This window comes from Pan paniscus, chromosome 2 (assembly GCF_029289425.2).
Source record: "Pan paniscus chromosome 2, NHGRI_mPanPan1-v2.0_pri, whole genome shotgun sequence".
Classification (NCBI taxonomy): domain Eukaryota; kingdom Metazoa; phylum Chordata; class Mammalia; order Primates; family Hominidae; genus Pan; species Pan paniscus.
Window position 1 is genome coordinate 140861586 of NC_085926.1, and position 18727 is coordinate 140880312.

The window sequence follows — 18727 nt, forward strand, 5'->3', positions numbered from 1 at the left end:
AAACTGTGTTTTTTGCCTTTTGGTAAGCCTTGTAATTTTTTGTTGGAAACTAGTCATGATGTACAGGGAACAAAAGAACTTGGTACTGGTTCTTGCAGAAATTTCTTCTTGTGGGTTCCTGCTCTGTTAAATTGTGATTCTCTGTGTCTACCTGTTTGTCTCTCCAATTTTGGGGGGCAGCAGTTTGCTCTGTGACTTCATATCTCTGATGGACCCAAGAAGAGTTGTTGATTTTTCAGTTCAGCTTTTTACTTGTTAAGATGGAGTGACAACTTCTAAGCTCCTTACATCCCATACTGGAAACTCTTAAGTCCTCAGTCAATATTCTTTCATTACAGGAAATGGGAACCTTCTGATGAACTTAAGGTGGGAAAAAGGAACAAAAAATAAAGAAATAATGTATTGAAAGGCTATGGGGTAGCTCAGAGAATTATATGAAGACCTGTGCAGGCAAGTCACGGAGAATAAAGAATTGAGAGAAACTCTGGGCTTGCAGGGCTACCTTGGATTGCAGTCCCACCAAGCTTCAGTAGGAAAGATTATTCCTCAAAGGAAATTCAGGGCACTGCTAGCAGAAGCAGAGGGATGCATTACAGGGATAAATACCTTTGTCCAGGCAAAGAGGAAACCAAGCAGTGCTGAGATCCTGACTCACTCTGGCCATTCCCCACTGGAATGGAGGACCACAGTTAATCTTTTAGATCAAAGACTTACAGGATTCTCACCCAGTGTTAGAATTCTGAATATTCTTTAGTGAATTTTTGGTTATTAAGGGTTGAATTTATATATGAACATTATATAGATGACATTGATACATGAGAATAGCACTTATTGTTCATAGGATTTATTTTATTTTAGTTTTTATTTTTTAATTTTCTATAAAGATGGGGTCTTGCTATGTTGCCCAGGCTGGTGTCAAACTCCTAACCTCAAGTGACCCGCCTGCTTGGCCTCCCAAAGTGCTGGGATTACAGGCATGAACCACTGAACCAAACCTGGATTTATTTGAGACTTTTTCATTTGACATATATTCTAAGTATCCATATTGTGTCTCCCTTTACCCATTTTAAGTAAACATTATGGAAAAAAATTCCTAGGTAATTATTTTCCTAGTGTTTCTTTTTTTGCTTTGAAATAGAATCAAACTCTCTGAAGTAGCTGTCTGATTCAGAACCTGCTTTGTTTTGCCAAGGAAAATTAAAGATAAAAAATTCAAGGCCCAGTAGACTACTTGCCAATGATTGATTTTCGGAATAAAGAGCATTCCTGATCACCATCCTTTTCTGCTTACCTGATATATCAGTTTGGGGTCAATTGCAGACAACAGAATCTACTCAAGCTAGTTGGTGCTAAAGGGGATTTATTAGTAGGCATTGGTTGGCTTACAAACTCACTAGAAGAATTATAGGAGTGGACTCAAGGTTTTCTGAACAAGAATTAGAATGTCTCTAAATTGAGCAGAAAGTGGCAGAACCAGGAAGCCACTGACCAAAGTCCTTCAACTATACCGGTATAGATGCTCTGTCTTCACTCTTTGAGAAAATTGATGTCAGGCATGAAAGTCAGCAGAGGAGACTGTAAAAGAGTAGTACAAAAGTCACACAGGCCAAAGGAAGAGTGTTTCAAAGAGAACAGAATGGGAAAGAGGATCTCAGAAAAGTCTATCCATCAACAAGGAGGCCGATGGAAATCTTAGAAGAATCATTCTAGTGAGCTTAATGAAGCCAGAATGCAGTGGGTAAAGGAGTGAGTGGGAGGTACAAAAACAAAGGCGGTGTGCACTACTCTTTCAAAAAAGCCTGGCTGTGAAAAAGAAGGGGGGGGGTGTTGTTAGAGTGTGACATAGTGGGGAGAGGGTGACTTTCTCATTTTAGAAGGTGGGAGAGACTAGTAGTACATTTTTAAATTCTTGTAGGAGGAATCCTATTGAGTAGAAGTAGTTGATGAACATACAGGAGAACAATGTGTAATGGATAGAGTGTGGTTCTTGAAAAGGTGGGAAGTGGTAAGATCAGAGTTGAGGAGAGGGTGGGAGTGGTAGGGTCAGATATTTGAAATATCTGCAATAAAGAATGGGAGAGAACAGTTCAGGCATCACTTCGGGGTCACTGGGTAGCTTTGAGTCCTAATACAGCATATCTGTACTTAAAAAATGAAGTATCACAAATATCTAATAGGTAGATTCTAAAACGTGGGACTGGCTCAGTCATGGTGGGATGGGAGCTGTGCAAATCCTGTTATACATGGCTGAGAAGTTAGCAAATTTTATGGATCTGTTAAGATACTTCTGATTACAAGGCATAAATATAACTTAAACTCAATTGTAAAATGAAGGAAATGTATTGGCTCACATGGAAAAGTCCAAAGGTGCAGAGGTGGGCCTCAAGCACAGTTTGATCAAGGCTTCCTTTGTGAGTTACTTTGTTTGGCCCCACTCTATGTTCTGGCTTTCTTCTTATCTTGTCTTCCCTCAGGATTACACTGTGACTGCTAGTAGCAGCCAGGGCTGAGGATTCCAGGAAAAAACAAGAAGAGTGGGCAGGGACAGGAAAACTTACCTGCCTTCTGCTGCTTTTCGTTCCAATCCAATCTTCCATGATTTGTCCCCTTGGCAGAACCTAACAAAAAGCCAGAGGGCAAGAGAGCTGAGAATCAGCTCCAATACAGAGCAGATGAAGGGAAGTATGGGAACGTGAATCTAAAAGCAAACAAGCAGATATTTGGCACAGGCTCAAGAGATACGAGACAGCCCAAATGGAGCAGCCCTCTTAGGAGTGGCCCTGGAGCAAGGTAGACAGAGATCTTCCCAGCACACAGAACCTGGAGAACTCATTCCACTACCAGCTTGTGGAGGCCTTGGCCATCCTAGGCCACAGGGGGTGATGGCTGCCGTATACTGGTGGCACAGTACGCCATTAGAAATGGTATGCTATTCGGGGTGGGAGTTTGCCTCTCAGCTAGCCAATTCTCCACCTTTCTACAGTGAGTTGGGGGTGGCTGAATGTCTTATTTAGCCACATCCTGACCTGAATGAAGGGAATTCCCTTCATTCACATGGAGAACCTGAGTGCTGGAAGTTTGCTGCTGTTCTAAGTGAAGGCAGCTTTGGGTTGTCTTTGGGAAAGGGGACAAGAGTGCTTCGATGGTACAAATAAAAGTTGTATTACATTAAGGAAAGCATATATAAAAAAGGAGAGTGTGTGCTAGCCAGCTAAGGGCTGGGCTGTGGTTGCTATTGTTTTGGGCTGTTAGCATGGTTTTCTTCCCTCCTTCTCCATATGCTCCGGAGCTTTAACAGGGACCCCACACTGGTAAGACACTTGGCTTGGAAAGCACTTTACACAGTGCACATGGCTCAAACCGCCAGTCTCCCATGATCTTTGTCCACACACTCCTCAGGAGTGGGGATTATAGTGGAATGCCTGTGGACCAGACAGCCAATGGGTTGGATGAAGTGGACAGCTGTTGTTTTTGTCTGCCCATCATCCCTTCCTGTGGGAACTAACCTCCACCCTCCATGTGGTTCTGGAAAGGGCTCAAATCACAGGCACCCATACCTTGTCTCTAGAGGAGTCCATGTGACCTCAGGTAGGCCAGTCTGATACTCTTTTCCAGGAATTTGAATTGGGGACAGACACAACAAAGCCAGGAAAAAGCTGACCATGGCTCATCTGGTGGCAGTGCCCTGAAGCTAGTTCATCTGGTGGCAGAGCCCTGGAGAGGCAGGGGTTTCTCACCAGAATCTCTAGCACTGCCCTGCTCCCTTCCTTCCTGAGGCCTGGGTGGTCAGCTATGTGCACTCCCCAGTGTTCCTCCTACAAACCTTTTCTTCCTTCATGAGAGTTTTCTGTTCCTGATAACCAAAAACCTCTGAAACAATAATCAACATGATTTAAAGACTTACCCATCACCACAAAGTTTAAGAGTTGAAGTTGGATCTCCCTTGCTGGGTTTATTTAGGACAGAGATACTGTAAGTTCACACACATCACCAAGGTTCTGGGACAAGATGTGTTACACAGAAGCCCATGGACCCTATATGCTTTTGAAAAACAGAAAGGTGGAAGAAAACATTTCATAACCTGGGTTATATAAGTATTTTCTTACAAGATATGGCTTCAAAGTAACACATGAATTTTCTTTTTAATTTATCTAATATGATAGTAATACACTAAGGGTGCTTCAGGATAAACTTATACTCTTGCCTTCTGCCTGCTGCATTTTATGAAAAGGGTAATGTTTTTTCTTATCTTGTTTATTAGTGTTATGAATATTTTACTGTCAATTTAGGAATACCCTGTTGCTGAAAGATAACTGTTGGACATGCACAGATGTGTACGATCCTAAACACTGTGCTTACAAATAATTTATTCTTATTTCATACATTTGTTTTTCAGCAAAAATGCATAGTCATATTATTTACATAGAATTTCATATTCAAGACTGTAGGGAACAAATGTCTCAGGAAACCAAAATCATAGCAAATCATACAACAGAAATGTGTCACATTTTTTTTTCAGCTACATGCACAGAACTGGCCAAAGTGATACCTATTTCTATAGATTATTTTATCACATAATGGAGAATTAAGATTAAGTAATGCTTTTCTGTTAGAATACACTATTGATTTGAAACCACATGTTAGTCCATGCCTGGAAGCTCACATATCCTGAGAATGCCTCTCTTGCTAGCTAAATACAGTTCTTCAGGGTGTAGGTAAGGACTGGAGTAAGCGTAGCCTAAAAAGAATGAATCTGGCAAGCAATGGGAAAAATTTCTTTGTGCGCGCATCATTTTTACCCCCTTCTTTCTCCGTCATCACCCTTAAATGAACTTAAAAACAAAAACAAAAAACAGACACATGAAGGTCTCTATTTGATCACTGTTAACTCTTCCCTCTGCCTCTGACCTGAGGAAAAAATGAGTATGGCCCTTCAAGTATAATGCCCTTTACTGCAAAAGGGGACCTGCTGGTTGTACATTCTTGCAAATCCAAGAACAGTCGCCGTATTTAAAACCTTTGTTTGGAAATGGGTGAACCTCATAAGGCAGATGGTTGGAGAAGGCCTAAATACACATGGAATCCTTTTAGAAATCTTTTCTCTTCAAGCTGGATATGTGGAAAGTGAAGTTTCAAGGGTAGTGAAAATGGCCTGGGAGACGGCTGAAATGAAGAGAGTTCAGAGCGACCACATGGTCTATACAAATTTAAAAAAAAAAAAAAAAAAAAGCAACCACAGAATCCTCCCCCAGCCCTGAAACACAGAAAGCCTTTTTCTGGTCCATATAGTGATGGCATGGGGCTTATTCTTCTTTCTATTCTGAAGAAACAAGGGACAGAGTTCCAGGGCTGTACATTTTATTGGCTATGTTATTCACCATGCTTATAAACTCATCAAAGTGAAAGGTGCCTCACCTCTTTATTGCCTTGGTACTCAGTTGATTGGCTAGAATAATTTTGTTCATAGCCTCCAGAAAAGAAAACCAGCCTGTTTGAAAAGTAGACCTTCTGTGCTAGGTTTTGCTGGAAGAGAGAATTTAATAAAGTTTCTAACCAGAATTTTAAAAAAGACTTTTAAATTTAGCCATGAGACACACCTAAAACCTATCTCATGTGTTTTCTTCTTTTTAAAAAAATGATTTGTATCCTTCTTTAAACTATACATTATTTACATTTTTAAAGACCTACTAGGTCTTTATCATTTGGGTAAGAGCTCAAGGTGATTAAACTCCCCGGATAAAGATGAGTCTTTCCAAAAAGCTCTGGTTCTCACTTATGTGCTAAGGCCTGTTTTTACAAACAAATGTCTATTAGAAACTTTACAAATATAAAATTAAAATACTTTTAAAAAAAATTTTCCCATGAATTTTATTTTTTGCATCCAGCATATTAAAAACAGATTATGCTTTCCAACTAGAGATGGAACTAAGAAGAAATGAAATTATGTCCCCATGCTTTATCTAGAAACAAGAGTTTATTTACACAGTGTCCTTCTTCAATATCATGGTGTACTGGGAGAAGCAGGGCCATCTTTACAGCATGGCCAAATGACCACCTGAAGACCCCCCATTCTGCCTTGAGTGCTTATTGCGTATTTTGGGTGGAGGTATAAGGCATGAGGGAAAGGTGGCCTGTCACTTTTACACATTGGAGAATAATTTTGCACATTCAAGAAATTTTCCTTGAGAAATGCCATGTTTGGAATAGCTTCCAGAGATTGATTGAGAACAAAAGCATTAAAGCAAGTGCATTACATTTAGAAGCACAATACATTGGGAAACATTCTCAAAAGCTCAAAGAACAGGCTGTTTTTCCACTGAGCTAAATAGTAAATAAGTGTGCATACTGTTGCATATAGGTATATGTTCAGAGCTTTCAAAAGTCACATCCTGCCACAATTAACAGCTAAATGAGCATTCTTGGCCCCTGACCTATAAATAAACACTCTAATTCTGCAACTTGCTCACAGATTCGTAAGAAGCCACTCTAGAACAAAAATGCCTACAAACTGGTTAGAAATCTGCAAACCAGAAATGCAATACAGTTATCCTTTTTTAAATGACAACAACAGAAATTTATATTAGCTTTTGGAAGAGTGACTAAGAAGAACTGACATCCATTTTCACAATTAAGAAATAATTATTCACAATACTGAAGAAGCCAAATCTTCAATAAGAAAACGTGTGGCCTCTCACAAAAGAACACAGTAGTGCTCAGCTTCAACCACTGAATGCTTCCCTTTTCAGTTTGTCTAGGCTTGTTCGCTTTTTGTCAGGTGATATGTCAGAGAATATTGACAATCCTTCAAGAAAATGATTCAAAAGGTGATGTACAATTGGCTGGTGCTATCCCGTAATGCCTTTTTGCCTCTGTCCTAATTTTATGGAAACAAATTAAGGGCTTTAAGCCAGGAGATAAATGTACCACTCAAAATATACCTGGACACTGGTGCTCAGGTCAAATGCTACAAGATGTGGTTAAGCTGACAAACAGAATTCCTTGCCTGTCTACTCGAACACTAACACCCTGGGAGTTCACATGCTTTTCTAAGGACAAAATTTAAAACTCAGGCTAACTGCACAGTTGAACTTGCTGCCCCATTCTGACTGTTTGACTCTAATCCTCTTTGTTCTCCCCTTCCCATGCATTCTTCCTATCTTTTTTACCTCTGACACTTTTTAATGATTTCCTCCAGATTAATGTTTTCTAAGACATGTTTCGTAAGTTACAACACAAAGATCCTGAAAGGCTAGAGAGCATTAGTTAATCTCAGTTAATTTTGGAGATCTAACCATTTACCTTCTTATGTATGTGATTGGTTTGTTTGTTTTATTACACTATAAAATTCAGACACTTAAAGACATCTCAATTTAGGCACTTTGGATGATCCACTCTTCATAATAGTATGAATACTATCAATCTTCCAATAGTTATCGTTATTAGTGTTTTCATAATATTAGTGATAAGTTTTTCAATTCTGTACATATGCCGACTATCCCCTCACTTGGATTGTACATTACATTTTCAAGTTATTTTTAACAATAGGCCTAGGAGCACACAGAAAAAGAAAAAAGAAAGAAATTGATTGCTGAGGAAGTCAGCATGTGAATAGAAATAAGATTCTATGGATTGCACTTATGCTAGCAAAAAAAGAGACCCAAACTCAGGGACTTACGGCATTCTACCTACAGCCAAGGTCAGAGTTTGGTTCCTGGCCAGAGAGACTTTCTGGGGCTTCTCTCTTCCACCAGAAGACAAAAGGGTAATGGCTGTAATAATACGGACGGGTCCTTGCCCAATGTCTTACACACAGTAGGTGCTCAAAGATCATGAAAGGTATGATACGAGTGCATGAATGAACAGCTCAAAGATTGCTGACAGAGTGAAGTCAGCAGTGGTAAACTTCAACAGTTGAAGAACAAGATGGTAACAACCATTTTAAGTGGCTGATAACATTTTGTTTGAGATATTTTGATCTAATTTCAAAGACAGCCCTATCTCACTTTGCTCAATTTTAAAGTTAGTCAATTAAGGGACTGTATCTATATCTCTTTTTCCAATTAGTGTCTGTGTGCTTGGCCAGGCATCATAGCCATGCAAACTAGTAAACACAGTTGAGCAGACAATGGTCTCCGCATTCTAATGCCAGTTTGAAAACTTAATCCTGTCACCTTGGACCAACTATAAAGCCTTGAAATGGAGATAACTCCCACCATACCTGTCTCCTATTATAGCTTTGTGCAGATTAACTAATTAAAGTTATGAAGAGATTTAAAGATAAAAATTCCTGTTTATTATTGCTGTTAGTCCTCAGAGTTGGCACCAAATCAGGAAAAAATGATATAAATCACCTCTGTCCCAAAATTTTGCATTCTTAGAAATGATTCCTACGAAGTATCACTATAAATTAGGCTAAATTGTTTTTCGACTGCAAGCACTTACAAGGTGGATTTATGAATGGAAACATATGAAGGCCACTCTGTCCAGCTCTGTAGCCCCATACTTTCTCCCTGGGCTATTTATAGAAAGTGTATGGCTAGTGGAAAAGTTCACATTTATTTTTACAAGCCAGTCATGACATGACCGAGGAACTCATTTCCTCTCTCTGGGAAGGTCATCCTCTTCACCTGAGCTGCAAGAACGGCAGGGAAGAAAGGAACCCCATTAGCCAACTAAGTCAGTCTGAGTCAGCCCCAGAGACCAACCCACGGGGTGACAGGCACCGAAGTCAAACACCTTCATTTTCCAAGCATGACTCTATGGCGCCGCTCCTTGAGATGTCATCCAGATCATGACTAACAAGTAAAAATGAAACATATTACATAATATGCTTCAAAATCCTACTGCCAAAATAGGTTGTACATAGATAATGGACTGAATTCTTATTTATAATTTGTCCTACATTTCAAACAGCTGAACACAATAAAGTAAAACTGAATTTTAATGTGGCAAAATGGAAAGTGTGAAAAATATTTTAAAATATATATTGTTCTGATTGCCACATTACCTTGAAATATGTAATAAACCTGGATAGTTCTGTGCAAATGGGGAGATTCAAAGTAAATATTTGCTTCTAAAACATCAAGAAATTTAATAAATTCAGCAAATAAACTGTATAGTTTAACAAATCATCCCTGGCTTTGACTAGTGTATATGGTACCTATTTGCAAACATGAAGTGAAGCCAAACCAGTTTTCAACTAGAATGTCCTCTTGTCATTATTATATGTGGTCTACAAAATCTAAGATGGAATGGGAAAGAACAGTGGACGAAGGAAAAGGCAAAGGGAAGAGGAAAGTGAATCCTCATTCTCTCTGGGACATACTGGGTGCTGAAACCTGTGTGGCAAAAAGTGTGTCATCTCACTGTACTCACGCAGCATAATCACCTGAAAAATGATATGGGTATAATTTTATCCTTAAGTGGCCTCTCCTTAAGGTCAAAGACAAAGGACAAGAAGAGAATTCTGTCTGTGGACCTGGAAGAACAACAAAAAATTAAAATGACAAATTTGGTGTTTTAGTTATTGTTCTCAAACTCATTAATCCTTGCTAGAAGTCTTCCTCCTGAAAGTTCCTTCTGAAATTGAGGTCCCATTTTACAAAGAAACTACATAATACGCTTCACCCTGTTTCTCTAGCTTCCAAACCAATGTTCTTTGGGGCTCTAGAAAAAACAACAATGACATGCAAATAAATTTGCATGTGGAAATATCCTGATTTCCACAGTTGTCCTTAAATGCATCTATTGAATTAAGTTACAGCTGAGGAATAACTTCTGTGGTAAGTACAAATTAGCCTCTGTAACCTAACAGGAATCTCCTTGCACTTCACAAAGGATGAGACACTGACACTCGTCAACAACTGTGCAAAGTGTATTTACAATCTCAGTAAGAGATTCTAAATTAAATATAGACATATATAAATTTAACTTCTATGTGCAAAGTAACACACACAAGGATACCGGTTCCTCCAGGGAATTGTGCTGAGCTTCTCTGTTTACAGAGAAGTGATTAAAAGCATAAACAAAACCAGCAATTGTTTTAGAAGCGCCAGCCTACCAGTGCTGAGGTAAGTGTTCATCTACCTCATATGCATGATCTAAGTTATATCACAAAATCAAGATGCACCTGTGGGACATAATCATCCTGCCCAAGACCTTCAACTAGGCGGTGGAGATCAAGCCCAAGATAAGCCACCACTACCTGGGCAAGCTCTCCATCACCTACAAGCCAGTGAAGTACAGCTGGCTGGGTATGAGGGCCACCCACTCCTCCTGCTGAGCCAGTAAAGGCACACATGTCTCCAAACAAAACAAAACAAAAAAAACTCCCAATCAATGACTTATTTGGCTTCTAACAAAATGACCTACCAGGAAGTGTGGTAAGTATTTAAACAAGTCATCTCAGTGGTTTGTGTTAATCTAGAGTGGCCATCTCAATTACAGGTTAGCATTTGTAAGAAATGTCTAAATAACATTGGCTAATCTGTTTGTTAGAAAGGATCTCAGGGACATGTTCAAGAATGTTTCAAGGATTTAGGGTGACTGCCCATCATTTCCATAGTCTGGAACCAAATCAAACTTCAGCGTTTAACTAGGCAAGTGTAATCTTATTTAACTCAAAATTTTCAGTGACAACTCAATAATGTGCTCCTGCCTTTCATAATAAAACTGCCTTGTTTATTCTTGGATATTATGTTTTTAATTTTAAGCAAGGATGGATGGCATCAGTCTAGAACTTCTCCCATGGCTGCATTAGAAACACATCTACATTAGAGGGTTGGCTCTTTGTCCTTGTTGGGAACCCAAATGCTCTGCACGCTCCTGTAAGCTATCTCCAATCCCACCAAAAACTTGAAACCAACACCATCTTCTGCCCTCCTGGATGGACCATGAAACCTTGATTTTCAGTCAGGTAAGAAAAGCTTATTCTTACTACTCTCCCCATGTAAGAAACTGTGTTTGAGGACCAGTCATTTGGACTTTGCTTCAAAAGGCACATTTATTCCAGTGGCAATTTAAATAAGTAGAGAAGGAAAAAAAAAAGATTAAAAACAAAACAAACTAACAAAAACCAGGATGGGTTTTGTGGAATACATTAAAGTAAACAAAAATCTGGGGTCTATACAAACCACTCGAGCTCCTCACCAATAGTTTAACCAGAGTCCCTAAGGTAGAATTCACAGTTGTATCATGACACACGCCTTCAGAAAACACTGTTTAAGAAAGTAGTTGAGAACTCTCAAGCAGCTTCCCCTGATGTCCAGTTCAAGTGTATGCAATGCAGAAGGCTGTGAAATTCAAAACTATGTGACAAAGAAAATTCAGTGCGTACCACAGGCTTTGATAAATTATGAAAAATCAATGTATATATTACTATTTAAATAACATCTGAAAAACATTTTGAAATAATTAACTTGTGTTCACATTCCATGCATTTTCTAGCAGGTTAAGCCCTGGGTTTGCGTCTTTGTGCCTGTTTCCTACAAAGCTCCATTCTTTTGACAAATCCAAGCATTCCTCAGACTGAAACAGAAGTTCCCAAGGATTCTATTTACCCTCTTTACGGTGTACCTGACCTCACAGGGGCTACTCCTTATTACCAATGGCACAGATGATTGGAAAAGCAAACTCTTTGGGGCTTTATTTGGGATTTTACTCACTGCCTTTGAGAAATCCCTGGATGTCAAAGACATCACCTGAATTTTTTCCAGGGGCAAGAACAAGTGACTATCTCCCTCCCGCTTGACCACCCCTGCCAACCTCCCTACTTCAAAGCCTCCAGTGGGTTGGGATCCCTTTGTAGCAGTGAACTTTTTCCCTATGGTTTTGCAGCACCTTCCTTGAGCAAAGAAGAAAACACAATGAAATTTGAAAACAAACCAACAATAGCAACAACAGAAACTCCAAACAGATGGGCGAACCAGTAGTCTCCTCCAAGGCGGAGGCTCACTTTTTACTGCAGAATTCGGAGCTGTTTAGGAACTTCCTGATGACCAGCCCCAGGCAGACCACCAGCAGCAGCATGTAGCCCACAGTACCCGAGAAAGTGGGTGCGGCAGGCGGCGCCTGGAGGAACTGGCGCAGGCCCTCTTCTACGTAGTACACCTGGTCGTAGATGCTGAGGAAGGTGAAGATGTGGAAGAGCTGGTGGCTGTGGCCGATAATGTCGAAAAGACCCGGCTGGATGCGCTCGGGGATCTTGCTCACGTTGAAGAAGGCGGCCACCACCAGCCAGAAGTAGCGGCGGTAGAAGTGCACGAAGAGTGTGGGGTTCTCCCCACGCAGGTCAAAGAGCCAGCTCTCGAGCATAATGGGGCAGGCCATGCTGAGCGGCATGACGAAGACGAAGGTGCGCAGCGCGAACGGGTAGGTACACCAGTCGGTACGGCTCTTGCAGCAGGCCACAGTGCAAGCCACCGCCAGCACGAAGGCCACAGGCAGCACCAGGGCGCGGTAGGCGGCGATAAGGCGCGTGCAGTCCACGTGCCAGCCCAGGCGCTGCTGCAAGTATGGAGTCATGACTCTGGCATCCAGCAAGCTGAGGCCTGGCAACAGGTAGTAGTAGTAGGCCACCGTGCTGCCGAAGCCGTAGTAGCTGATGGACGCGTAGTCCAGGTAGAAGAAGGCGGCGCGCAGGCGCAGCGACAGGCAGCTGAACACGTGCGCCGTGCAGCTCATGGCGAAGGTCAGCAGCACTCCCGACGCGTAGCACCACAACGGTAGCAGCCACGGGTGGTGGAAGGGCACGTCGCCGCCGCTCAGGAAGAAGAGACGGCAGAACTTGCTCAGGAACAGCAGCAGCGGGATGAAGTGGGTCCAGAAGTTGAGCGTCTCGTTGGTAGGCTTCAGCACCGAGGCTAGGCACTCCTGGGCCGTGCACGGCAGACGCCGGTAGCCCGACAGGATGAAGCACTCCACGAAGTCGTCGGGCACCTCGTCCCAGCGCAGCAGCGGCTTGGCAGACGCTGGGGGGTCCCGGGAGGCGGCAGAGTGGGAGTTCCGGGCGGCCCCCGAAGCTGCCGGGGCCGGGGCCGGAGGGCCTTTTGTGCCCGCGCCCCGGGGCTGCAGGCGCCGCGGCATGGTGCCCGGGGCTCGGCTAGGACGCGCGCAGGCGACCTCTGGCGCCGGCTCCCGGGCGCTGGGCAGCCCCCGCCGGCCGCCGTCGGAGCCTTTGTGCCCACGCCGGGGGCGTCGCTGCAGGTTTAGGAGAAGACCCGTGCCTCCGAGCAGCCGCTCCTAAAAATTAAATAAATCAATAAGAGAATCAATTAATAGGCAGCGCTGCGACCGCCAGGAGCGCGGAGCGCGCGAGGCTCAGCGGCTTCCTCGCCAAGCCCCTGCTACCGGCGCGCGGCCGCCCGCGCTGCGGCAGCGGCGGCGGCGCGGCTGACTGCGGCGGCAGCGCGGCAGCAGCGCGGCAGCGGTGACTGGGCATCGCGCGGTGCGGGTGCCTCCGCCGCCGCCGCCCCCGGAGCGGGAGGCGGGGATGTGCGAGCCGAGGCGCGGAGGGAGGGACGGGCGCACCGAGGAAGGGCGGGGGCCTCCCAGGCTAGGGTTTCGCGGCCGCTTCGGGGGATAGAGTTGTCCCCTGTCTCGAGTTCCGTACCATCCCCCTCCTCGGGCCGCCGCAGCCCGGGCCGCCCCGTTAATGATTGATGCGGGGGCCGCAGGCTGGTCGGCGACGCGGTGGCGCGCGCGCCGAGTACTAGAGTCGGCCCTGGGGTTCGAAACCCGACAGCCACGCGGGCGTTCTGGAGGACACTGGGGAGCCGCTTTCGCGGGGGGCGGGGAGCTGCGGCTGCGGGGGGAGGGGAGGGCGCCGGAGCCGGGCAGGGCGGAGAGATGCGCCAGCGGTAATCTCCGGAGGTCGCCGGGGAGGGGGGCACTCCGGAAGTCGGGGGGCTTTAAGCCCGCGTCCGGAACGGGGCCGTGTCATTGTCAGCTACCTGGGGATGCGCCTCTCGCTCCCTCTCTGTCTTTGCGTGTGTGTTAGTGTGTGTGTGTGTGTGTGTGTGTGTGTCGGCCTGTCTACGCACTACACGAAGCCTTAGTTGGTCTTCTTTCGTCTAGTGGGCGCACTCAGGTGCGTCACCATTCTCCCGTTTCCCTCGCCCTTGTCCTGTCCGAAAGAACCGTCCGCAAGCTGCCCTGTGGTCGCGCTCACCAGCTCTTCGAGCCGCCGCTAACCCATCTTCTTGTTTTTGTGTCTTTAACTAGGACTTCTATTTGGAACTGAGTCCGACAGCTCAGGACTGGCTGCTCAGACTCCACAATTTAATGAAAAATCTCAGATGATGACTCAGAAAACCTCTAATGATCTGAGGAATATATTAAGGGATTCCAGAGTCAAAGGCTGATCATGGAGGGCATTGATGAGGGAAGACTTCAGGTAGGAGGTGCATTCTAGCAGGAACTGAAGAGAGTGAAGTCCAGTTGGTAGAAACGGAGGGGGTGGCTTGGATAAATCTTGTATGTAATTAATCAGAAGTACCTGGCAGGTGGCTGGAGACCAGAAGAAAGGAACACTGGAAGAATGAAAACGGTTGTGATGCACTGCAGTGTGAAAATATGCCCTTGAGCCTTAAAGAAAGGGGCTTAAGGCCAGGCGCGGTGGCTCACGCCTGTACTCCCAGCACACAGATCACGAGGTCAAGAGATTTGAGACCATCCTGGCCAACACGGTGAAACCCCGTCTCTACTAAAAATACAAAAAATTATGTGGGAGTGGTGGCACACGCCTGTAGTCCCAGCTACTCGGGAGGCTGAGGCAGGAGAATCGCTGGAACCCAGGAGGTGGAGGTTGCAGTGAGCCGAGATCGCGCCACTGTACTCCAGCCTGGCGACAGAGCGAGACTCCGTCTCAAAAAAAAAAAAAAAAAAAAAGAAAGAAAGAAAAGAAAGGCTACTTTCATCGCTACTGCACATCCTCTAAGTAGGTTAAGGAAGATTTACTTAGTAGAGCCTCAAGATGGATTTAAGTTATGGATAAGAATTATTTATAACTAGGATATCATTCAGTATTATAAGTGTCTGCAGTTACTTAAGGATGCTAGAAACAGTCTCTAGAAGTTTCAGTCTTCTCTCTGAAGTATACTTTCAAGTAGTAACTGATTTAGCAAGCTCTTACACAATTAGATCAAAGGTGCGCTTCAGTCTTCTGCCTTTCTGCACTGCCACACATTCCTGTCTAGTGGATTTTTTTTTTTAGGCGTGGATTTTTAAGAAGTGAGATTTTGTTGTAGTTATTTAGCCAGTGTCTTATTTTAGTGTTTTCTGGTTTTCCACTGTTTGTAGCTTGTTTTAAATTGAAATCTAATTTCCTTTTATATCTGGACTGAGGACCCATGGCTATTTGTAAAATGGATTAAATTTAGGTGTTTTAATCAAGTGTAGGAATGATAAACTTGAATCCAGGGCAGGCCCGAACTTTTTTTTTTTCATATTCCCTTTGTTACTCCACAAACAACCAGAGCTGTCATGTGTAAAAAATGTTGATCCTATAATAATTCTTATATTTACCACACTCAGTTGCATAATCAGCTCGCTTACATAATCTAGAAAAATATAATAGAAAGTTCACTTCAAGCAAAACAATGGAATAGACTGTAAATGGGTATGCCAAAACTTGAGTTAGATAAAATATTTATCTTTATGACAAAGAATGGTGAGATTGACTCTAATAAAATATGTTCTTTTAAAAAATCAGTATTTTATAAAGTAAAAAAAAATGTTTCATGTTAAGTCTTTCAAAAAGTCTTTGTGATATCTGCCTTTGTCCTTTCTCATACATCCCCTACCCTGCTTGAGGCACAAAACCAGTTGATGCCATGGAGTGAGTGGTGTTCATGAAAGTTCACTGGTGCAGAGCCCAGTCAGCTGTCCTTGCTATACCTTGACAAAGCTCAGTAAAAAGGAACTAAGGAAACAGCAAAACTGACCTAACTTATAAAGTAAAACAGCAATATGGCTTTTCCTTAATTGCTACCAATCTATAGAATTAATTTCTCTTACTTTTTAAATTGAGATATAAAAATGTGGCCCCCAAATCCTGCACAGGCTGAGTTTTGTAGTTTGTTTTCACTCCAGCAAACTGTCTCTTGTCAGTGGGAACCATGCTCACATCCTCTGGACTTGGCTAAACAGAAGCAATGAGCAGGGTGCCATTCCCTGAAGGTGCATTGGGAGATAAGGCGTCCCTAAGGTAACCAGGACTGACTGCAAAGTTTTTGACAGACAAGAATCACCAAGTTACACTGGAAAGCCACTGCTGGCATTTAGAGGCAAATGCCAGCTAGTTCTATCAATTAAAGTTAAATCAAGACCACAAATGTGATGTTGGTAGTTCAGTGGAGGCTCTGTACATCCAGGTGTTGAGGGGTCCTGGCTGCAAAATGCAGTCATGTGTCATGTGTTGGAACTGTAGCAAAAGGGATGAATGCTCTTTTCAGTCTGGTTTGCTTTGGTAATGTTCTTATAGACCAACTACACGTTTTTTTTCTTTCTACAGGAATAACATTAAGTATATGTAAAAATGCCACTGCAAATTTGATGTTGTTTAGTAAGGGCAGTTAGCTATCTGTAAAACCAGCAGAAAAATATGCTGTGTTATTGGCTAATAATATACCTATTTTTAGAGGAAATAATTTTTTCTAGTCTAATTTTTAGCCAGAAAACAACCAACTAAAGAAAGAAATAAAAAGAAAAGAAGAAAGGAAAGAAAGGAGAGAAAGAAAAAGAAGGAAGGAAGGAGAGAGAGAAGGAAGGAGAGAGAGAGAAAGGAAAGAAAAAAGAAGGAAAGAAGGAAAGGAAGGAAAGGAAGAAAGAAAAGCACAGCACTATGGACCTAGTGCTTAATTGTACCCAAGACTCTGTATTAAGAGAGAACTCTGTAGGGTTCAGTCCCTCTCCTCAGAATATATAGTTTAGGCTGGGCACGATGGCTCACGCCTGTAATCCCAGCACTTTGGGAGGCCAGGGCAGGTGGATCACTTGAGGTCAGCAGTACAGGACCAGCCTGGCCAACATGGCGAAACCCTGTCTCCACTAAAAATACAAAAATTAGCCGGGCATGGTGGTGCATACCTGTAGTCCCAGCTATTTGGGAGGCTAAGGCAGGAGAATCACTTGAACGCTGGAGGCAGGGGCTGCAGTGAGCTGTGATTGTGCCAGTGCACTTCAGCCTGGGCAACAGAGCAAGACTCTGTCTCAAAAAAATATATATATATATGTATGTGTATATATATATATATAGTTTAAACAAAGTGCTTCCCTTTTCCCCAAATGGAAAACAGCCATGATCTGACAGGTCACATATAGTCACTACCAAGTCATATAGTCTGAGCTTCCTAATTGTGGAAAATCTAATGGTATCAGGTGTAACTGTAGCAACCTCTAGTGACAAGTGCAATCAGAAAGCCAGGTAGAGGGCTGGGAGAGAGCAGTGGGAGACTGAGTTATCTGGCACTGTTCCTGCCTGCTACTGACTGGGTGACAGGCATGTCTCTCTGTTTTTTTGTTTTTTGTTTTTTGAGGTGGAGTCTTGCCCTGTCACCGAGGCTGGAGTGCAGTGGTATGATCTCGGCTCACTGCAACCTCCGTCCCCTGGGTTCAAGTAATTCTTCTACCTCAGCCTCCCTAGTAGGTGTGATTACAGCTGCGTGCCACCATGCCCGGCTAATTTTTTTATGTTTAGTAGAGACGGGGTTTTACCATGTTGGCCAGGATGGTCTCGAACTCCTGACCTCAAGTGATCCGCTCACCTTGGCCTCCCAAAGTGCTGGGATTACAGGCGTGAGCCGCTGCGCCCAGCTGACAGGCATCTGTTTTGAAGAAAAGCTAAGGGAAACTTGAGGATGCTTTTTGTTTTGGGGGGCGGGGTGGTTGGTTTTTTTGGTTTTCTAAGGCTTTATGAAGGGAGTGACAATGCTACACTCCCCTCCCTCAGCAAATTCACCTATTTTCTTCCTGGGGTCTCTAGAGTGGTTTCACAAGACTAATGAAGGGGAAGAATAAAATATTACTTCTGCTTAAATAGATGTTATCCTTTTCCATGCGCATGCTCTGTGAAGGTTTTATGATGCACTAATATGTAGTCTATGAAGATAATGTATAAATAATATGTTGGGACACGAGGGTGAACCAAAACACTTCACCTGATAAGAATGTGTGACCCAAACTGCTGACCTACTCTCGATAGTCCATTGCTCTTGTTTGTCCAGCCTGCTTCCATCCCCTCTCCCAGATCCAAGATGGATGCCCTTTCCTACCACTCAGATGGCTGGAAAGGGTGTTTGGGGTCACCATCTGTAAGCCAACAGTCCCCAACCTCTGACCAGACCTGCCCAAGTGCCCAGGCCTTCAGCCCCTTCTACAGCTTCCTTGACCTAGGATGGTGGTCTCTGCTCTGGAGCTGTTTTTCCCAGGTCTGCCCTTCCTGTTTCCTGATTGGAGCCTATATTGTTTTCCTACAAAGGCCTTGTATTAACTTACTATATTGAACGTAATTCAGAGTTACCTTTTGGGGAGGAGACTTGTTTTATCATAGGCTGTTGCTTGCTTTTGATAGAGCCTTTTGGATAGCTTCCATTTAACTTGAGAAACACTTAATACAAGTGTGTGAGCTAGATTACTGAGTTTCTTCTCCCCATTCTTTATCAACAGTTCTCCTTGAAACAAAGATCTTTGCACATAGTCAGCACTTAACACATTGTGGCTGGGAAATTTT

General features: G+C 43.4%; 1 protein-coding gene and 1 long non-coding RNA gene across 3 annotated transcripts; one reads left to right on the forward strand and one right to left on the reverse strand.

Annotated features, from left to right (window-relative positions):
- Positions 1 to 1343: 1343 nt before the first annotated feature.
- Positions 1344 to 13095, reverse strand: PAQR9 (progestin and adipoQ receptor family member 9). Its single transcript, XM_057301941.1, has 3 exons — positions 11954 to 13095; positions 2559 to 2618; positions 1344 to 1575 (listed from the first exon to the last, which is right to left on the reverse strand). The coding sequence occupies exons 1-3, from the start codon at positions 13081 to 13083 to the stop codon at positions 1563 to 1565; spliced, it is 1203 nt and encodes a 400-aa protein (XP_057157924.1). The 5' UTR covers positions 13084 to 13095; the 3' UTR covers positions 1344 to 1562.
- Positions 13096 to 13362: 267 nt separating this feature from the next.
- LOC117979782 (uncharacterized) lies at positions 13363 to 18473 on the forward strand. Of its 2 annotated transcripts, none has more exons than XR_008955407.2 (3): positions 13363 to 13444; positions 14221 to 14392; positions 14502 to 18473. It is a non-coding gene; the product is annotated as an uncharacterized LOC117979782 (long non-coding RNA). The 2 variants fall into 2 exon arrangements; XR_004670755.3 differs by lacking the exon at positions 13363 to 13444 and adding an exon at positions 13816 to 13856.
- The last annotated feature ends 254 nt before the right edge of the window (positions 18474 to 18727 follow it).

Coding starts and splice junctions, on each gene's coding strand:
- PAQR9 (XM_057301941.1), bottom strand. CDS start 13,083: ATGCCGCGGCGCCTGCAGCCCCGGGGCGCGGGCACAAAAGGCCCTCCG. Junction 2,619..11,953: donor TCCGAATTCTGCAGTAAAAA/GTGAGCCTCCGC, acceptor GCTTTTTGTTAG/GTTCTGCCAAGGGGACAAAT.